The following is a 17952-nucleotide window of genomic DNA, read 5'->3' on the forward strand; positions in this document are numbered from 1 at the left end:
GGAAATATATCGCTGTTCCTTCACTGTCGCTGGGTCAAAATCCTGGGACTCCTTCCCTAACAGCACAGTGGGTGTACCTAGACCACATGGACTGCAGCGGTTCAAGAAGGCAGCTCACCACCACCTTCTCAAGGGTAATAAATGCTGGCCTAGCCAGCGACGCCCACATCCATAAGTGAATTTTTTTTAGAAGGGTCTCTGTTGCTATGAAATTCCACAATCCTCCAGGAACACAAGCCTGCTGCTGCCACAGTGAGGGATGGGAGAGTTGGGGGGGGGGGATCTGAAGTGAGAATGGGGGCTGTTGAAATGGGCTGTGTTATTATTTGGGATGCAACACTGGGATCGATTTTGACTCGAGCGTTGCCAATCTCTCGATCAATTTCAAGTTGTTTTCTCCCCCATTAATTAATCAGAGCCTGTAAACCGAATCCCCATCAGTGCAAGCTCCGACTGCCACACAATCCACTGGCATCAACATTTAATGAGATTGAAACGCTAACCCTGAAATCAAGTCGAGACTCACAATAACAGCTGCCTCCCGACCGCGGGGAAAGTATCACCTTCAGCACAGAGGCCACATGCAGCTCAAAGCCTGCGCGGAACCCAAGCCCCTGTGGGAACATCCCTCCACAGACCCCACTCCCCTCCACCACCACCACCCCTGTGGGAACATCCCTCCACAGACCCCACTCCCCTCCACCACCACCACCACCACCACCACCCCCCCCCCCCCGCCCACCCATTCTCAGCACTGAACTCTTAAAAAAAACTACATTCCCTTGGCCTTCCCTTGGCACAGGTACAAAAGCCTTGGTGAAACATACACCCATTGTGGTAATGACAATCTACACTGGCTTATATCGAGCATCACTGGACACGTCAGCCAGTCACAGGTTGACATCATTAACTGGAGGAGAAAGAAACTTCAAAATGGACAAGTTTCTCAGGGATTAGTTTGGTCCTGGAAACTAAACCCCACCTTCCCCAAACACAGACATTGGGCTGTTTGCAATCTAGATCAGGAAGCACCATTTCTGGGGGTCTGGGCAGGATAGGAGTCCTGTCCCAGTGACTCTGAAGTCCAGTGCAGTCCCCCTCCCAGCAACTGGGCGTAGTTCAGACACGGCCTGGAAGTTTCAGTTTCCTCTGGTGCCAGAGCCTGCAATGCTCTCCGTCCGATAGAGTGAACAAGGCAAAGAAACAAGGTTGATGGAGTGTTGATCCAATCAAACTCAATTCCAACTGCAAACTAAGGGTCTTCCCAAACATTCGATTTTGGGAGTCTGATACTGGAATCCAATACTCATTTAACAGCAGTATTTTGTCAATAAATGGCAGTGGTAAATCCCACTAACCGGGACTTCATAATGGCAAAGGAAAGGACAAAATAGCTGCTTCTGAGGCCCATCCACCCTGTCCTTCAGTCCTCTCAGTGAAGCTTACATTTCATTCCCTCTCCAATACACAGGCGCATCTTGAATGACTCCAATATTTTGCACCATGAACTTTTCCAAACACTTATTGCGATAGCAGAACCTCTTCTTCCCTGAAAGATACCGTTTGGACAATCTTCCCCCCCCCCCTGTAGCTTTACCCCACCATCTAATTCAAATCAGAATGAGGGGGTGCACATGTTCTGATAGCCTTCGTCCATCCAACCAACGTGTGAGGGTGGAAGGAGGTAGGACTCGCACCCACCTGAGTGAAATGGAAGATCTTGCCCTGCAACTTCCACCTTAGAATCATCAGTCGTGCCAAGCCGTGTCTCTGGTGAGTAGGAACCTCGCCACCGAGTCAGGAGGTCGTGGGTTCAAACTCCACTCCAGACACTTGAAAATCGGAGCTGCTGCTCTTGGTGTGGTGCTGAGGGAGTGCTGCGCTGCTGAAGGGGTCATTGTTTGGATGAGATGTTAAATTAAGGCCCTGCCTATCCTTTCTGGCAGAGGTAAGCGATCCCAAGGCCCCTATTTCCAAACAGCAGAGGAACTCACCCCAAACTCCTATTTATCTCAACCCAGTAAAGATGGTTTGGTCATTTTTCACATTGCTGTTTGCGGGATCTTGCTGTGTACACATGATGAGTTTTTTTTTTACATTTCAACAGAGACCACACTTCACAAGGTGCCTAATTACAGTGTGCTCTGGGTGTCCAGAGGTTGGGAAGGGCTGTACAGAAAGGCCAGCTTTTCTCTCTCACATTTTTACAGAGTCCCTGTTACACAGCAAATCTCTTCAACTGAACAGCAAGATCCCATAAACTGCCACTGTTGTTGGTGTTTCCGAAGATTGAAATGTCAGGGCAATGGGAGAACATCTTCAGTTAGTTACAAGGACATCAGCAAAAGGAGGAGGTGGCAGCCATTCGGCCCTTCAAGCCTGTTCCACCATTCAAGGCTGGTCTTTACCTAATTCTACCATCCCACACTATCCTCATATCCCTTAGTATCCAAAAATCTATCAACCTCTGTCTTGAATATATTCAACGATGGAGCATCCACAGCTCTCTGCGGGAGAGAATTCCAAAGATTCACAGCCCTTTGAGTGAAGAAATTTCTCCTCATCTCAGTCTTAAATGGCCGACCCCTTAATGTCCACTTGAGTCGATGAATGGACAGGCAGGGTCTTGGTTTAGCGTCTGATCTGAAGAAAGCATCTCCGACATCGCTGGAGCAAGGAGGATACAGACCGGAATCGGGAAAGTTCTGAAAACGGCTCATCGTTCCGACACAACCCTGAAAAAGGGAATCGGCTTTAAGGAGGCGATTGGCGTGCGGTGGCAGGGGCGGGTGGGCATTGTGGGGGGAGCGGCAGCTCGCGACAGGCCCTCTATTGTGCCCCATGAACAGTGGCTGCAGTGACAGTGGGGCAAGGGGTGGGCGGAGGGAGAGGGGGGGGCTGGCACACTCCGACACAACACAGCTATTCTACCGGGCCTGGTTGCCAAGCAGCTCAGTTGCCTAGCGACTGGTATTATCCCAGTGGATGCAAGGCGAGCCAGTAAAACATGAAGCCGTTCTCTGCTCGTCACTGGGAGAAATGCATCACAGGAGAGTGAAGGAAACCCATCCATACTCCGAGTCCACAGGCAGCGAGTGGCATTAACAGGGCCCTGGCCCAGTATCCCCCTGCAACACTCAGAAAACTCCAGCATTCCCTCAAACACTCAAACACCACTGTGGCTGCCACCTGACTTTGCTAATTCGCCAAATCTGTTCTCTCCTTTCCCGAGGGCACCCAGTCCTGCTAGAAACAGAACGGTGACAGCACACAGGCCATTCAGCCCATCCCACCCTGTGCCATTCCTCTGCGAGAGCAACTAAGCTAATTCCACTCCGTCCCTGCCACTCGTCCCCATTCCCCCACCCTACCTTTCCCCCATACCCCTCCACATCCCTCCATAGCCCCGCTCCACTTCACCCTCCCCTACCCCCTCCTCACCCTTCCCCCACCAGATTCGAACCACTCACTGTCTAAAATCCCTTTCCCTCTCGTTGTCTCCGCTTCTGCTGTCAGTGGCCTGAGATTCTTGGCCCTTCCATTACTTCCAATCTATGCAAACAGGTTCTTTATTCCTGGAACTATTTGCATAAATCTGGACTGCACTCTCTCTAACGCCCCCATATCTTTCCTAAAGGGTGGCACCTAGAGCTGGGTGCAATGCTTTAGCTGAGGCTGAACCAGTGTTTTATAAAAGCTTGATCATAATTCCTTGCTCTGTACTCGATGCCACTCGTTATAAAAGCCAGGAGGCTGTTTATTAACCACTTTCTCAACCTGCCCTGCCTCCTTCAATATGATGTACATATACCCTGGTTAACGATTGTATCCTTAATTCTGTATCCTTTCCCCTCATTTTCCCTACCAAAATGCATCAATTTACACTTCTCTGCACAGATTTGATGGAAACTGAAATGTGGTCAATATTTTGCCCGATGCCAATCTTCACACTGCTGGCTTTGAGCAGTGAATGTGGCTCTGGACATGGGGCATGACAACGGAGCTCATACTGACCCTCCAGCCATACCCCCAGACAACCCACGGAAACCAGTATCCGGCTGATGGCCGGAGGAGGGGGGTGGGGGGGGTACCAGCTGGGAAATAGAATCACGGCTCCAGCACACAGTAACCGGTTCAAAATTCCCATTTCCAAACTGTACAGAGTCACTATTTATTCAGCGGGGAGGGAAAGGGTTAACTATTATGGTAATTTCTTCAATTAAAAAGGACAATATCTGATGATGTCAGAAGTGACTGTTTGACAGGAGCGAGTGAGGTCGGATCAGATATGTAAAGCGGAGGCAGAGAGAGAGTTGTAACCAGTCCAAAAGTGGCAGGTGCAGAACAAGTGGCTGTTTATATCTGGTCTATCTCAGCTCGGTGTATCTCTCCGTCTCCCTTTCCTCATCTTCCCAATGCTTTCATTTCTCAGACTAATCTCATCAAAGTTTTAACCTCTGGCATTCCCAGCAGGGGATTTTAAACAGGGCAGAATGTTCCAATACTTGTACAGGGAGCTCCCTCAGAAACAATGGTTACCTCCAAGACCCCTGGATCTCTTATGGGACAGGATTCAACTCCTTCTGCAAGTGCCTAGATAAAGAGTTTGCCAAGACCCACCGCTGGAAGGATCCAATCTCAGCACAGGCAGAGTTGAGAGTGGACTGGCCATCGTTGAGGTGTCAGCTTGGCTCAGTGTAACAATGCTGCCTCAAAATCAGAAGGGTCAAGTTCCCTGTAGGATTTGACCAAACGTCCAGCCTGATATTCCAGTGGATTACTGAGGGAGTGCTGCACTGTCAGAGCTGCTGTCTCTCAGATGCATTTTCAGTTGGACATAGAAAGTACACGTCACTATTTACTATTTGGAAAAAACAGTAGTGGGGGTGGGAAGGGGATGAGATTCTGCCTGGTGTCCTAAATATTTATTCCTCAAACAACTTCACCAAAACAGATTATCTGCTCACTATCACACTATTATCTGTGAGATCTTGCTTTACAAATATTGGCTGCTGTGCTCTCTACATTTCAAATCAACTTCATTGGCTGCGAAGCACTTTGGGATGCTCCGTGGTGCTATATCAATGCAAGTCTTTCCTTTCCCCACTCCTCCTTGCTGTGGGAAACACAAGTGCCCAATCCTACCCACTATGAACATGCCAGGGCAGCTAGCAGGAGCCCACAGTGGGTGTACAGGGTACTCCCACTATTCTTGTCAGAAAGATACAGCCTCGATCTCCACAGGCCAGCAGGACAGATCCTGGCGAGTGTTCAATCAACTGAGAGACACCTCTAAAGCTCCAGCTGTTTAAAGTTTGACAGGGATCCTTTCCAGGGTAATCCTAAACACATTCATTATTGGACAGACAGCAGACTTAAAGTTTATTTATTAGTCACAAGTAAGGCTTACATTAACACTGCAATGAAGTTACTGTGAAATTCCCCTAGTCGCTACAGTCCGGCGCCTGTTCGGGTCAATGCACCTAACCAGCACGTCTTTCAGAATGTGGGAGGAAACTGGAGCACCCGGAGGAAACCCACGCAGACACGGGGAGAATGTGCAGACTCTGCACAGACGGTGACCAAGCTGGGAATCGAACCCGGGTCCCTGGCGCTGTGAAGCAGCAGTGCTAACCACTGTGCCACCGTGCTGCCCTTGGGCAAGGATAGCAGGATTCCTTCCTCAAAGGACATCAGTGAATCTGTTTTTTGTGGAGTAAGGAGAAAAGGTCGGTAAGTGGAGTTGAGCTAGAGTTAGGTCATGAGTTAACTCAGTGATAGAACGTGCTCAAGGGAGTGAATGGCCTCCTCTTCCTCCTATGTTTGGAAAGAGATAAAAAGGTTTCTGATGGGCTTGCTTCATGGGCCCTCACATCTCTAGAACCTCGTTCCCCTGAAGCAGATCAGGTTGTTTACCATGTTAAAAATGTGATATAAATGCAAGCTGTGGTTATGGAGTATTTACCAACTAGGAGGGTCTTGCTCCAATCTCCCTCACTCACAGGGTCTGGTCAACAGTATTCCAAAACATCAAACAACAGCTTACATTTGGAAACTTGTGACTAATAAATTTACTTTACATTTATATAGCACATTTGACACTGTGAAACATTAAGAAGTGTCTGGAAGGAGGAGGGAGGTGTTGAGGTGGGGGAGCGGAGAGGTTTAGGGCTCGAGGAAACACTGGCAATAAAGGACATCTGCTGCCAGCTGAGAGATTCGATTGGTATCAGAGACAGCAAACCGCAATGGCTGGACTAGCTGCTATCACACAGGGACGAGCAAACACTTCCTTCCCACTTTTAATCTGAGTTAACAAGAGCAACTGGGATTTTAGCTTTGATATCTTAAACTGTTTTTAAAAAGTCTGACTCAAAACTTCAGCTGCTTTTAAACACCTCAAGGACACTCAAATGATTTGCTCAGGCCCAGGAGAGGAAAGCAGAATCAGATGTAGTTCTCAATCCACGAATAAAAGTCCCTTAATTGGTGAATATTTAAAAATCAAACTCAAGAATAATTCAAATACTTTTCGGGAATCCGTTTTGGCCAGGTCAGCTCCCTCACTCCTCACAAACCCTCTTACAACAACCCCACCCCACCCCCACAAACCCTTACCCCACCCCCCCCACACTCCTCAAACTCTCACAACAGCCCCACACAATTCCACTCCCACACTCACCCTCACTCCTCACAAACCCTCTCACAATACCCTCACCCTCACAAACCCCCACCCCACCCCTCACAAACCCTCTCATAACAGCCTCACCCAAGCCCACCCCCACACTCACCTCAATATTACAACAACAACTGAGAAATCCCTGGTTTCCAATAATTATCATCTAAATTCAACAGTTTCCTTTTTACTTTCGCAGAAGATTAAAAATAATTATTTAGGATGTGGACATTCCCACAGTTAGAAGGCAAGGTTTCCTTCTACACTGTCCCCATCAAACACTCCCAGGACAGGTACAGCACGGGGTTAGATACAGAGTAAAGCTCCCTCTACACTGTCCCCATCAAACACTCCCAGGACAGGTACAGCATGGGGTTAGATACAGAGTAAAGCTCCCTCTACACTGTCCCCATCAAACACTCCCAGGACAGGTACAGCACGGGGTTAGATACAGAGTAAAGCTCCCTCTACACTGTCCCCATCAAACACTCCCAGGACAGGTACAGCACGGGGTTAGATACAGAGTAAAGCTCCCTCTACACTGTCCCCATCAAACACTCCCAGGACAGGTACAGCATGGGGTTAGATACAGAGTAAAGCTCCCTCTACACTGTCCCCATCAAACACTCCCAGGACAGGTACAGCACGGGGTTAGATACAGAGTAAAGCTGCCTCTACACTGTCCCCATCAAACACTCCCAGGACAGGTACAGCACGGGGTTAGATACAGAGTAAAGCTCCCTCTACACTGTCCCCATCAAACACTCCCAGGACAGGTACAGCATGGGGTTAGATACAGAGTAAAGCTCCCTCTACACTGTCCCCATCAAACACTCCCAGGACAGGTACAGCACGGGGTTAGATACAGAGTAAAGCTCCCTCTACACTGTCCCCATCAAACACTAAGAGTTTTAACAACACCAGGTTAAAGTCCAACAGGTTTATTTGGTAGCAAATACCATTAGCTTTCGGAGCGCTGCTCCTTCGTCAGGTGGAGTGGAAACCTGGCAGATTTCCACTCCATCTGACGAAGGAGCAGCACTCCGAAAGCTAATGGTATTTGCTACCAAGTAAACCTGTTGGACTTTAACCTGGTGTTATGAGACTTCTTACTGCGTTTACCCCAGTCCAACGCCAGCATCTCCACATCATGACCATCAAACACCCCCAGGACGGGTACAGCACGGGGTTAGATACAGAGTAAAGCTCCCTCTACACTGACCCCCATCAAACCCTCCCAGGACAGGTACAGCACGGGGTTAAATACAGAGTAAATCCAAGTTCTTTTTAAAATCAGACTGTTCCTTCTTTCAAAAGCACATGCCTCCAATCAATCAATTAAACAGAGGATCAGTTTTGCATTTTCACCAATGAAAATCCATTATTTGCGCTCAGGATTCCAAATATTTTCTTGGATGTTGTAGCGTGTGGTGAAGTTATCAACTGACCCGCAACAAATAATCAGTTACGGCAACTGCTGCTTTTAATTTGCTTTTATTGAATTGTTAGATTAGGAAGTTATGTTTTTATTTGCAATCCGATGGCTATATAACGCATGTGACTATACAGAGGCTGTAAAACATTTGCAACATAAAATCAGAGTTGTTACAGCACAAAGGAGGCCATTCAGCCCTCTCTGCTGACTCTCTGTGCTGGCCCCCTGCAGGGACTATTCACCCAGCGCCACCCTTCTGCCTGTTCCCCACATTTTGTCCTTCTCAGATAACGATCCAATTTGCTTTTGAAAGGCTCACCACACACTCAGACAGATCCTAATCACTCGATATGCGAAGACAATTTCCCCCCCCCACCCCCCGTCACCATTGCTCCTCTTGTCAATGACCTTAAATCTGTTCCCTCGGATTCTTGGTCCTTCCTTCAGTGGGAACAGTTTCTCCTGATCTATGCTGTCCCGACCCCTCGAGTACTAAAAGCAAGGGGACGATTCTCTCAAGCGGTTCCCCACTGGCGCCACGGCTTCCGCGAGTCTCCGGCAACCAGATTTTCGGCACAGTCAGCTCCGTGCCAGAAATCGACGTGGGGCTGCATAAATTATTTAAATCCTGATTTTAATACATTTAACGTATGATTATTGGGCCCGGGACTGAATATTTCATGTTTTGTATCACCTGCAAATTTTGAAATTGTGGCCTGTACACTAAAGTCTAGATCATTAATATACATCAGGAAGAGCTGAGGTCAGGACAGAACAACCACCCCTGGAGAACTCCACTATAAACCTCCCTCCGGTCCAAAAAGTAACTGTTCACCACTACTCTCCGCTTCCTGTCACTTAACCAATTTTGGATACATGTTGCTTTGTCCGTTTCATTCCACGAGCTTGGACTTTGCTCACAAGTCTGTTGTACGGCAGTCCCATGTACACCACATCAGTAGCATTACTCCCATCAACCCTGTCTGCTACCTCATGAAAAAGCTCAAGCACGTTAGTTAAACACCATTTGCTCTTAACCATCCCATGTGGGTTTATCGTAACTCACATCTGCCCAGTTAGTAATTTTGCCCACAATTATTATTTCTAGAAGCTTCCCCACCACTCTGAGGTTAAACTGCCTACAGTTGCTGGGCTTCTCCTTACACCCTTTCTTTGAACAAGGATGTAACACCTGCAGTTCTCCAGTTCTCTGGCACCACCCCAAGTCTAAAGAAGACCGGAAAATTATGGCCAGTGCCTCCCTAATTTCCATTCGCACTCCCGCAGAATCCTTGGATGCATCTGGTACAACCCCGCAGCACGGTGGCACAGTGGTTAGCACTGCTGCCTCACAGTGCCAGGAACCTGGGTTCGATTCCTGGCTTAGGTCACTGTCTGTGTGGAGTTTGTATGTTCTCCCAGTGTCTGCGTGGGTTTCCTCCGGGTGCCCTGGTTTCCACCCACAGACTGAAAGACGTGTTGGTTAGGGTGCATTGACCCAACAGGCGCTGGAGTGTGGTGACTAGGGGAATTTCACAGTAACTCCATTACAATGTTAATGTAAGCCTTACTTGTGACTAATAAATAAATAAACTTAAATAAAACCTACCTCTCCCCTCTACATCTCTTTAAAGGCAGCTCATTGTTCCATTAGTTTTTCCTGCTCATTGTTGATGCCGGTTTTTGGGTCAGATCCATTCTCACCCCACTAAAGTTGACTTTCCCACAGTTCATTATTCTTACTCTGGCTTGTTCCTTGCCCTTCTCCATAGCAACCTAAACTTCATAATGCAATGATCACTGTTGCCCAAATGTTCTCCTGCTGACATTGGATCCACCTCATTCCCAAGAACCCGTTCCAGCAGTGTTGGATTGTGTTCCTTGTTGGATGGGAAACATATCACTTTAGAAAATTCTATTGGAAACACTAATCGTTGCCCCTCTCTGCTCTTTACACTCCTACTATCCCAATCTACATTCCAGTAATTAAAATCCTTCATTGCGACTAGTCTATAATTCTTGCATTTCTCTATAATTTCCTTGCAAATCCCAAGATTAGGAAGGGTGCTAAATAAATGTAAATTCTCCCTTTTCAGGGAGAAATTCCTGTTTGAGGGGAAAAAAGTGTTTTGAAGTTCTGCTGTTTGTTTTGACAAACATGCATCTAAAATCTCCCCAAATAATTCTACCTACACTCCTCATTCAAATTTAACTGTTTCTTCAATTATCTTCCCATATACCCAAAACTAACCTGGCTTAAGGAGTAGCAGTCACCTGACAGTCAGCAGTTTATACATACCAGTGGCACTTCAGAGACTTAAGCACAAGGTCTCGGCCAACATTACTCGTGCAATGCTGAGGGAGTGCTGTACTGCCAGAGGCAGTGTGGTTTGGACAAGATGTTAAACTCTGTCATGTGGATGTAAGTGATCTGATGGCCACTGTTTAAAGAGGAGCTGGGGAGTTCTCCCTGGTGTCTCGGGCCAATGTTAACCCCGTGAACAACAGCAGTGAATTTTAAAAAAGCAGATTATTTAACATACAGGAGCCTGGGGATGGACTTTTTTTTACGCACCTGTGGGATCTTGCTGTGCACAAATTGGCTGCCATGTTTCCGACATCACAAAAGTCACTACACTTTAAGAAAGTATTTCATTGGCTCTTTGGGGAGCCCCAAGGTGGTGAAAGGTGCTACAGAAATGCAATTATTTTCACGTTTCTATAGTCACGTGTGAAAAGGGACATCTGGGAGTTTGAGGGAGGTGGGAAGAAAATTGGCAAGAACCAAAATAAAAATATCAGATAGAAACCCAGAGAGCAGGAGGAAAGTGATCAGAAGACAACGATTCTCTCTGTTTAAAAGAGAGAGTAGTTCTCCTTTTTCAGAAGCTGGTAACACAGCTTTGAATGTTGACAGGGAATTGCACTCTGCTGAATATATTGAAGATTATTTAAGGAAATAAGGGCAAGTATACAGGGAGTTGTGGCTGAAATCATTCACAGCTCCTTAAATACTGCAGAACAGGCTGGTGATTTCTCAGCATTGTAATTTCCATCCTGTTAATTACATGCCTGTGTTGTTTCATGCCCAGAGTTAGGGAACAGACCGAAACATTCAAATAATTACTGCAGCAACAGCAACCTTGCAAAAACATGTCTTTTGAGGTCACTAGTGGCGTGGGGAGGTGGCAGGATCAGTTCGAAGACCATTCCCAGTCTATTCCCTGACATTTAAGCCATTAGAGATCTCAGAACACAAGAAAACTGGAACGAGAGGAGGCCATTCAGTCCCTTTAGCTTGTTTCACATTCTACCAGCTTCTGGCCAATACCCTGACTCCACTTACTCACCTTGGTTCTGTAACTCTTTTGGAGGAGGCGATGACCTAGTGGAATTATCGCCAGACTATTATTCCAGAAACTCAGCTAAGGATCTGGGGACCCGGGTTCGAATCCAGCCACAGCAGATGGTGGAATTTCAATTCAATAAATCTGGAATTAAGAATCCACTGATGGCCATGAAACCATTGTCAATTGTTGGAAAAACCCCATCTGATTCACTAATGTCCCTTTAGGGAAGGAAATCTGCCGTCCTTACTCGGTCTGGCCTACATGTGACTCCAGAGCCACAGCAATGTGGTTGACTCTCAACTGCCCTCGGACGACTAGAGACGGGCAATAAATGCTGGCCAGCCAGCGACGCCCATGTCCCACGAATTAAAAAGAATTCTTACCCAAAGATCTATCAACATCATTTTTGCAATTGTCGCTGACCCTCATCCATCACGGCTTTTTGAGGGAGAGTTGCAGATTTTCACATCCCGGTGTGTGAGGTGTGCGTCCAAACATCACGGCCTGGCTCATTTTAAGGTTCTGTCCCCCTGTTCTAACTCCCCACGAGGGGAAATAGTTTCTCTAATGGGTCTCTTTTATCATTTTAATCATCTTGATTAGATCATCCCTGAACCTTCTAAACAGTGAAGAAATACAGAGCACGTTGATGCAAACGGTCCTCGTGAATTAACCCTTCAATCCCCGGTATCGTTCTGGTAAATCTGCACTGAAACCTCTCCAATGCCCAAGGGTGCATTTATTTCATTTTTGGGTTCCCTCTGAGGTTCAGTAAAAGATTCCAACACCGTTATTCAACCCCTCACCACCGAAACTGTCCCAAGACAACATCACTAAAATCCATTCTCAAAGCATGATCACAGCCGCCGTTTGTGCAATCTTACTGTGCGCAAATTAACTGTTGTGTTTCCCACATTACAACAGTGACTCTAAAAACACTTAATCAGTTATAAAGTGTGTTGTAATGTCTTCAGGTTGTGAAAGGTGCTATAGAAATTCAGGTCTTTAATCCCTGCTCTTGATCATGATCCTGTGCTACAGTGGTGTATATAGTCACTGATTGGGAACATGGTGCGCCAGTACTGATTGGCTGGGCTTATTCTGAAATGTCCATTGAGTGAAGCAGCATTGAGCAGCTGTTAAAACACTGAGTAATAGTCACCTCATTGGATATCATCATATAATCTCTACAGTGCAGAAGGAGGCCATTCGGCCCATCGAGTCTGCACCGACCACAATCCCACTCCAGGCCTCATCTCCACAACCCCACACATTTACCCTGCTAATCCCTCTAAATTACACATCCTGGGACACTAAGGGGCAATTTTAGCATGGCCAATCCACCTAACCCTCACATCTTTGAAGTGGGGGAGGAAACCGGAGCACCCGGAGGAAACCCACGCAGACACGGGGAGAATGTGCAAACTCCACACCGCCAGTGACCCAAGCCGGGAATTGAACTCAGGTGCCTGGAGCTGTGAGGCAGCAGTGCTAACCACTGTGCTATCGTGCCGCCCAGCCAATGACACCCCACTACCCTCCACCAGCGCAACTCCCCTTCTCATCTTTCAACTGAGAGACCTACACGATGTTACCAATCGCTTATAACAGGCATCCCGGCTTCAGGACAAGAATGTAACCTGGAGACATCTTATTTGACCCCCACGTGGTCATTCTGTCTGTCCCACAACTGAGCTGTCAATAACCGCTCTCAGTCCTTAAAGGAATTTTTAACTTCAATATACTCCACAAGAGTTTACAAGCATTGCACTTATGGGTTTGGTTCTGGAAATTCATCCTGGGAAGCCTCCCCACCTCAGAGATGGTCCTGAAAGCCCATTTTATTTTTCTCATTCAAGTAATGTGGGCGTCGCTGGCTGAGCCAGCATTTATTGGCTATCCCTAATTGCCCTCGAGAAGGTGATGGTGAGCTGCCTCTTTGTACTACTGCAGTCCACGTGGTGGAGGTACACCCACAGTGCTGTTAGGGAGGGAATTCCAGGATTTAATTGACTTTTGGGGGGGCGGGGAAAGTGAGAGAGAGAGAGAGGGGGGAGAGAGAGAGAGAGAGAGAGAGAGAGGAGGAGGAGGAGAAAGAGAGGGAAGGAAAGAGATCTTCCAGGTGGTGGTGTTCCCATGTATCTAGCTGCCCTTGTCCCTTTAGATGGTAGTGGTCATGGGTTTGGAAGGTGTTGCCAAAGGACTGTGTGTCAGCGGTGGAAGGACTGATTGTTTGTGGACGGGGTGCCAATCAAGCGGGTTGCTTTGTGCTGGATGGTGTCAAGCTTTGAGTGTTGTTGGAGCTGCATCGATCCAGGCAAGTGGGGAATATTCCATCACACTCCTGATTTCAGCCTTGTAGATTGTGGACAAGCTTTGGGGAGTCAGGAAGTGAGTTACTTGCCACAGGATTCCTAGCCCAAGACCTGCTCTTGTAGCCATAGTTTTTAAATGGCCGGTCCAGTTCAGTTTCTGGTCAATGGTAACCCCCAGAATGTTGATAGTGGGGGGATTCAGCGCTGATAATGCCAATGAATGTCAAGGGGCGATGGTTAGATCCTCTCTTATTGGAGATGGTCATTGCCTGGCATGTGTGTGGTGCAAATATTACCTGTTACTTGTCAGCCCAAGTCTGGACATTGTCCAGGTCTTGCTGCATTTGGAAATGGACTGTTTCAATACCCGAGCAGTCGCAAATGGTGTTAAACATTGTGCAGTCACCAGCGAACATCCCCACTTCTGACCTTAAGATGGAGGGAAGGTCATTGATGAAGCAGCTGAAGATGGTTGGGTCTAGGGCACTCCCCTGAGGGACTCCTGCAGAGATGTCCTGGAGCTGAGATGACTGACCCTCCACAACCACAACCATCTTCCTATGTACCGGGTATGACTCCAACCAATAGAGAGTTTTCCTCTGATTCCCATTGACTCCAGTTTTGCTCGGGCTCCTTGATGCCACACTCCAGTCAAATGCTGCCTCAATGTCAAGGGCATTCACTCTCATCACCATTTCTTAGACCATGCGTTAGGTTGCTCACCCAGGGTCTCTCTCTTTGTTTAGGTTACATTTTTCACAGATGAAGAATTTGGTCTATCATGCTAGCTCTTTGAAAGAGCTGTTCAAATATTCCCATTCCCCCAGCTCCTCCCCATCACTTCTCAAGTTTCCCTTTTTAAGAATTTATACAATTTGCTTCAGAAACAGTTATTATTGAATTGGTTTCTGATATCTGATCAGGAAGTGCGTACCAGACCACAACAACTTGCCCTGTCAAAATGTTCTCATCTTCCCCTCTGGTTGTTGAGCCAATCACTTTAAACCTGTGTCCCTCTGGTGAACAACCCTCCTGTCACTGAAAAGAGTTTCTGTGTTTACTCGGTTAAAACCACTCTCCACTTTGAATGCGTCAATTAAATCTCCCCTTAACCTTTCCACTCTTAAAAGGAAACAATCCCAACTTCTCCAATCTTTCTCCATTAAACAAATTCCCTCAAACCTGGTACCAAATCTATTAAATCTCTACTGCATCCTCTCCAAGATCTTGACATCTTTGCCCCAAAAATTAACACAAGATTCTGGATGAGACCCTGGCCTGTTTTTTCTAAATGTTGAGAATAATTTGCTGCTTACGTTCCAGACCACTATTTAGAAAGCTCAGGATCCCGCATACTTTTTTTTAAAAAAAAGAACAGGTTTATCGACTTGCCCGTACACCCCCATGCATCTCACCTCCCGAGCCCCTTTAAAGTTACAGCACTTAATTTATATTTCTGACCATTGATATTTCTGTCAAGCACTTGGGGATATTTTTCAACATCGAAAGGCACTATATAAATTGTTGTTGTAATGAGCCCGGCTATTCTACTACAGAGGGCAGCACAGCTTGGCAGAATGCTGTCGTCACGCATGGAGTTGCTAGGTAGTGATCGAGAACACAAACCTTGGCTGATTTCACCCTCTTGGCACTGAAGCCAATCGTTACTCGTTGCGATGGGGGTGGGGTGGGAGGGGGTGCGGCCACTGATTTCACTTCTCCTCTCTACAGAAACAGCAAAAAAAATGAAAGATTTGTATTTATATAGTGCCTTCATCGACCTCAGAATGTCCTAAAGCAATTCTTTTTGAAGTGTAACACTAGCGGCAGCCAATTTGTGCACAGTATGCTCCCACACGTGACAATGTGATCATGGCTGGATCATCTGGGTTTGTCATGTTGACTGAGGGATGAATATTGGCCTGGCCATTGGGGAGAATTCCCCAGCTCATCTCCAAATAGTCGCCTGGTGAATCTTTTACTGCCGCTCCAGACAGCAGGTCAGGCATCAGTTTAACGTCTTTGACATATCATCGTACTTCCTGCGAACTGTACTGGAGTCAGTGGAGGAGTTGGGCAAGGCTGAAGGAGCATTGTGGGATTGGGGGGGGGGGGGAGGGGGAGTGGGGGGTGCTCGTGGGGAGGGGGGGCAAACACTTGATCTATGAGCTAGGAATTGAGCAAGTGCCAATTAACATAGCCTAAAATACAAAGCACAGCATGACAGTCTGGCAGCACAGATGTGGAGGCCAAGATAGACAACCACAGGTTCCTGAGAGGGAAAGGGAGGCGGTTCTCAAAGTGAGTGATCCGTCATATTTCCAAACATGCCGCATCAACCAGATCAACTGCCCCAGGACCAGAACTTTGCATTGAAAGAGTCTCAGGGAGATGAGTCCAAAGATGTGCGGGTTAGGTTGATTGGCCATGTTAGAAATTGCCCCTTAGTGTCCGGAGATGCGTAGGTTGGAGGGATTAGTGGGTAAAATATGTAGGGATATGGGAGTGGGGTCTGGGTGGGATTGTGGTCGGTGCAGACTCGATGGGCCGAATGGCCTCTTTCTGTACTGTAGGGTTTCTATGATTTCTATGGGTTTCTATGAAAGTATCAGTTTCTAAACAATAAACTTACCTGCCAACCAAACATAGGAACAGGAAGTGGCCATGTCACCCTTTCAACTGATCCCACCATTCAACTAGAGCATGGCTGGTTTGTCTTTTAATTCTATCTAACCACTTTCCCTCCATAACTCTTATTCCCCAAATCCAACAAAAAAATTATCAAATCTCAGTTCTGAAATTTTGATCCCCCTCCCCCACCCGCTTCATTTTTCTGGGCGAGGGCAGTGTGGGTGGAGAGTTCCAGACCTCCAGTGAGTGTGAGGTGCTTCCTGACTGACCCCTGTTAAACTGGCTCAAATTTTATCATCATGACCCCTTGTTCTGCATTGCCCCCCCCCCCCCCTCCGAGAGGAAATAGTTTATCTATATTTACCCTATTAAATCCTTTAAATCTTAAACACCTCAATTAAATTACCCTTCTAAAGGAGGGAATAGAAACCTACAATTAGTAGGGTCAAATGAAAAAAACACATACTACTTACTGTCAGCAATTTAAGCCGACCCATTATCCCGGTGTGTGTGCGTGTGACACAACGTAACTGTATCCACCAACCCCGCTTCAAAAGCAAAACAGTCGCTGCACCCAAGGGTGCTCTACCCTCCCCCCATCAACTATTCATTAAAAAGACTGCCCCTTCCCCATAGAATGAAGGAAGATGCAACACACATTGCCAAATATTTCATTCTGATTTTTTAAAAAACCCTTCACTATTTGCAACAATATCTGCTGCAGATATTACTCATTCAGCCCCAATTACCCAGCACCACACAGGGAGACACTCACTCACTGAGCTGTAGAAATGTTAAGGTATATTATTTACAGCTGTGAAACTGGGTGTCCATTCCTGCATTCCAGACACGCGGTGTCGAGCTGAACATCAAAGTGGGTTACAGTGTATCTGTGGGGGGTGCGGACGGTTCCTGCTTCTCACCTTCTGCAGGTTTCGCTATTACACACTCGCTGTGCGCTGCAGCCGCTGCCCAGCTCAGGGCAGGTTGTACAAGGTGTCTGCAAACCCAGACCCGCCCCCCAGCCCAGCAATGCAACTCCCCACTTACCCAGAAATTGCTCCCAAAATGTTGCATCGCGAACCCCCCGGAGCAGCTCCTGAAACTGACACAGCTTCTGAAATTGACACACAGCGAGACCCGCCCCCAGCTCCCCATAGGCTGCATGATATGTCAATCCAATTCAATGGGACACACCCCTATCCCCTATAGGCTGAACCACCAGTCAATCAAATATCAGCCCGCCCACCTCCCCTTAATGAGGAGAGTTTCTGCCAATCCCATTGGCTACTCCCAATGTCCCTGATAACACATCGAGTGCTAATTGGGTAATTTTCACTCAGTCAATTTTAATTGGTTGGCAGAACGCCTATCATGACCAACCCCTCTCCCCCTTTTTTGCTTATTTAAACAGAAGAATTTTATTTATTGAAGTTGACAACATTTACAACAGAGCAAAGTGGAGTCAATGGGAAGTGGTAGAGTGTTGGGAGTGTCTTTCAGTCAATAGATAGAGTTTTATTTTGAATTATGGAAGGTTTTTTA

At 47.0% G+C, this 17952-nt stretch overlaps 1 protein-coding gene across 2 annotated transcripts in view; it reads right to left on the reverse strand.

Moving 5' to 3' along the window:
* Positions 1–17512, reverse strand: part of LOC144479613 (F-BAR domain only protein 2-like) — a 59812-nt gene extending 42300 nt beyond the window's left edge. Inside the window, exon 1 of one of the 2 annotated variants that reach the window (XM_078198538.1) lies at positions 17458–17512. In XM_078198538.1, the coding sequence (XP_078054664.1) occupies positions 17458–17484 (27 nt within the window). In that variant the 5' untranslated portion in view covers positions 17485–17512. Of the gene's footprint in view, positions 1–15402; positions 15487–17457 lie in introns of those variants that run through there. The other variant, XM_078198539.1, reaches the window with a different exon arrangement.
* Between the last annotated feature and the right edge of the window lie 440 nt (positions 17513–17952).

The sequence above is a fragment of the Mustelus asterias genome, chromosome 26 (genome assembly GCF_964213995.1).
Source record: "Mustelus asterias chromosome 26, sMusAst1.hap1.1, whole genome shotgun sequence".
In the NCBI taxonomy this organism is placed as follows: Eukaryota; Metazoa; Chordata; class Chondrichthyes; order Carcharhiniformes; family Triakidae; genus Mustelus; species Mustelus asterias.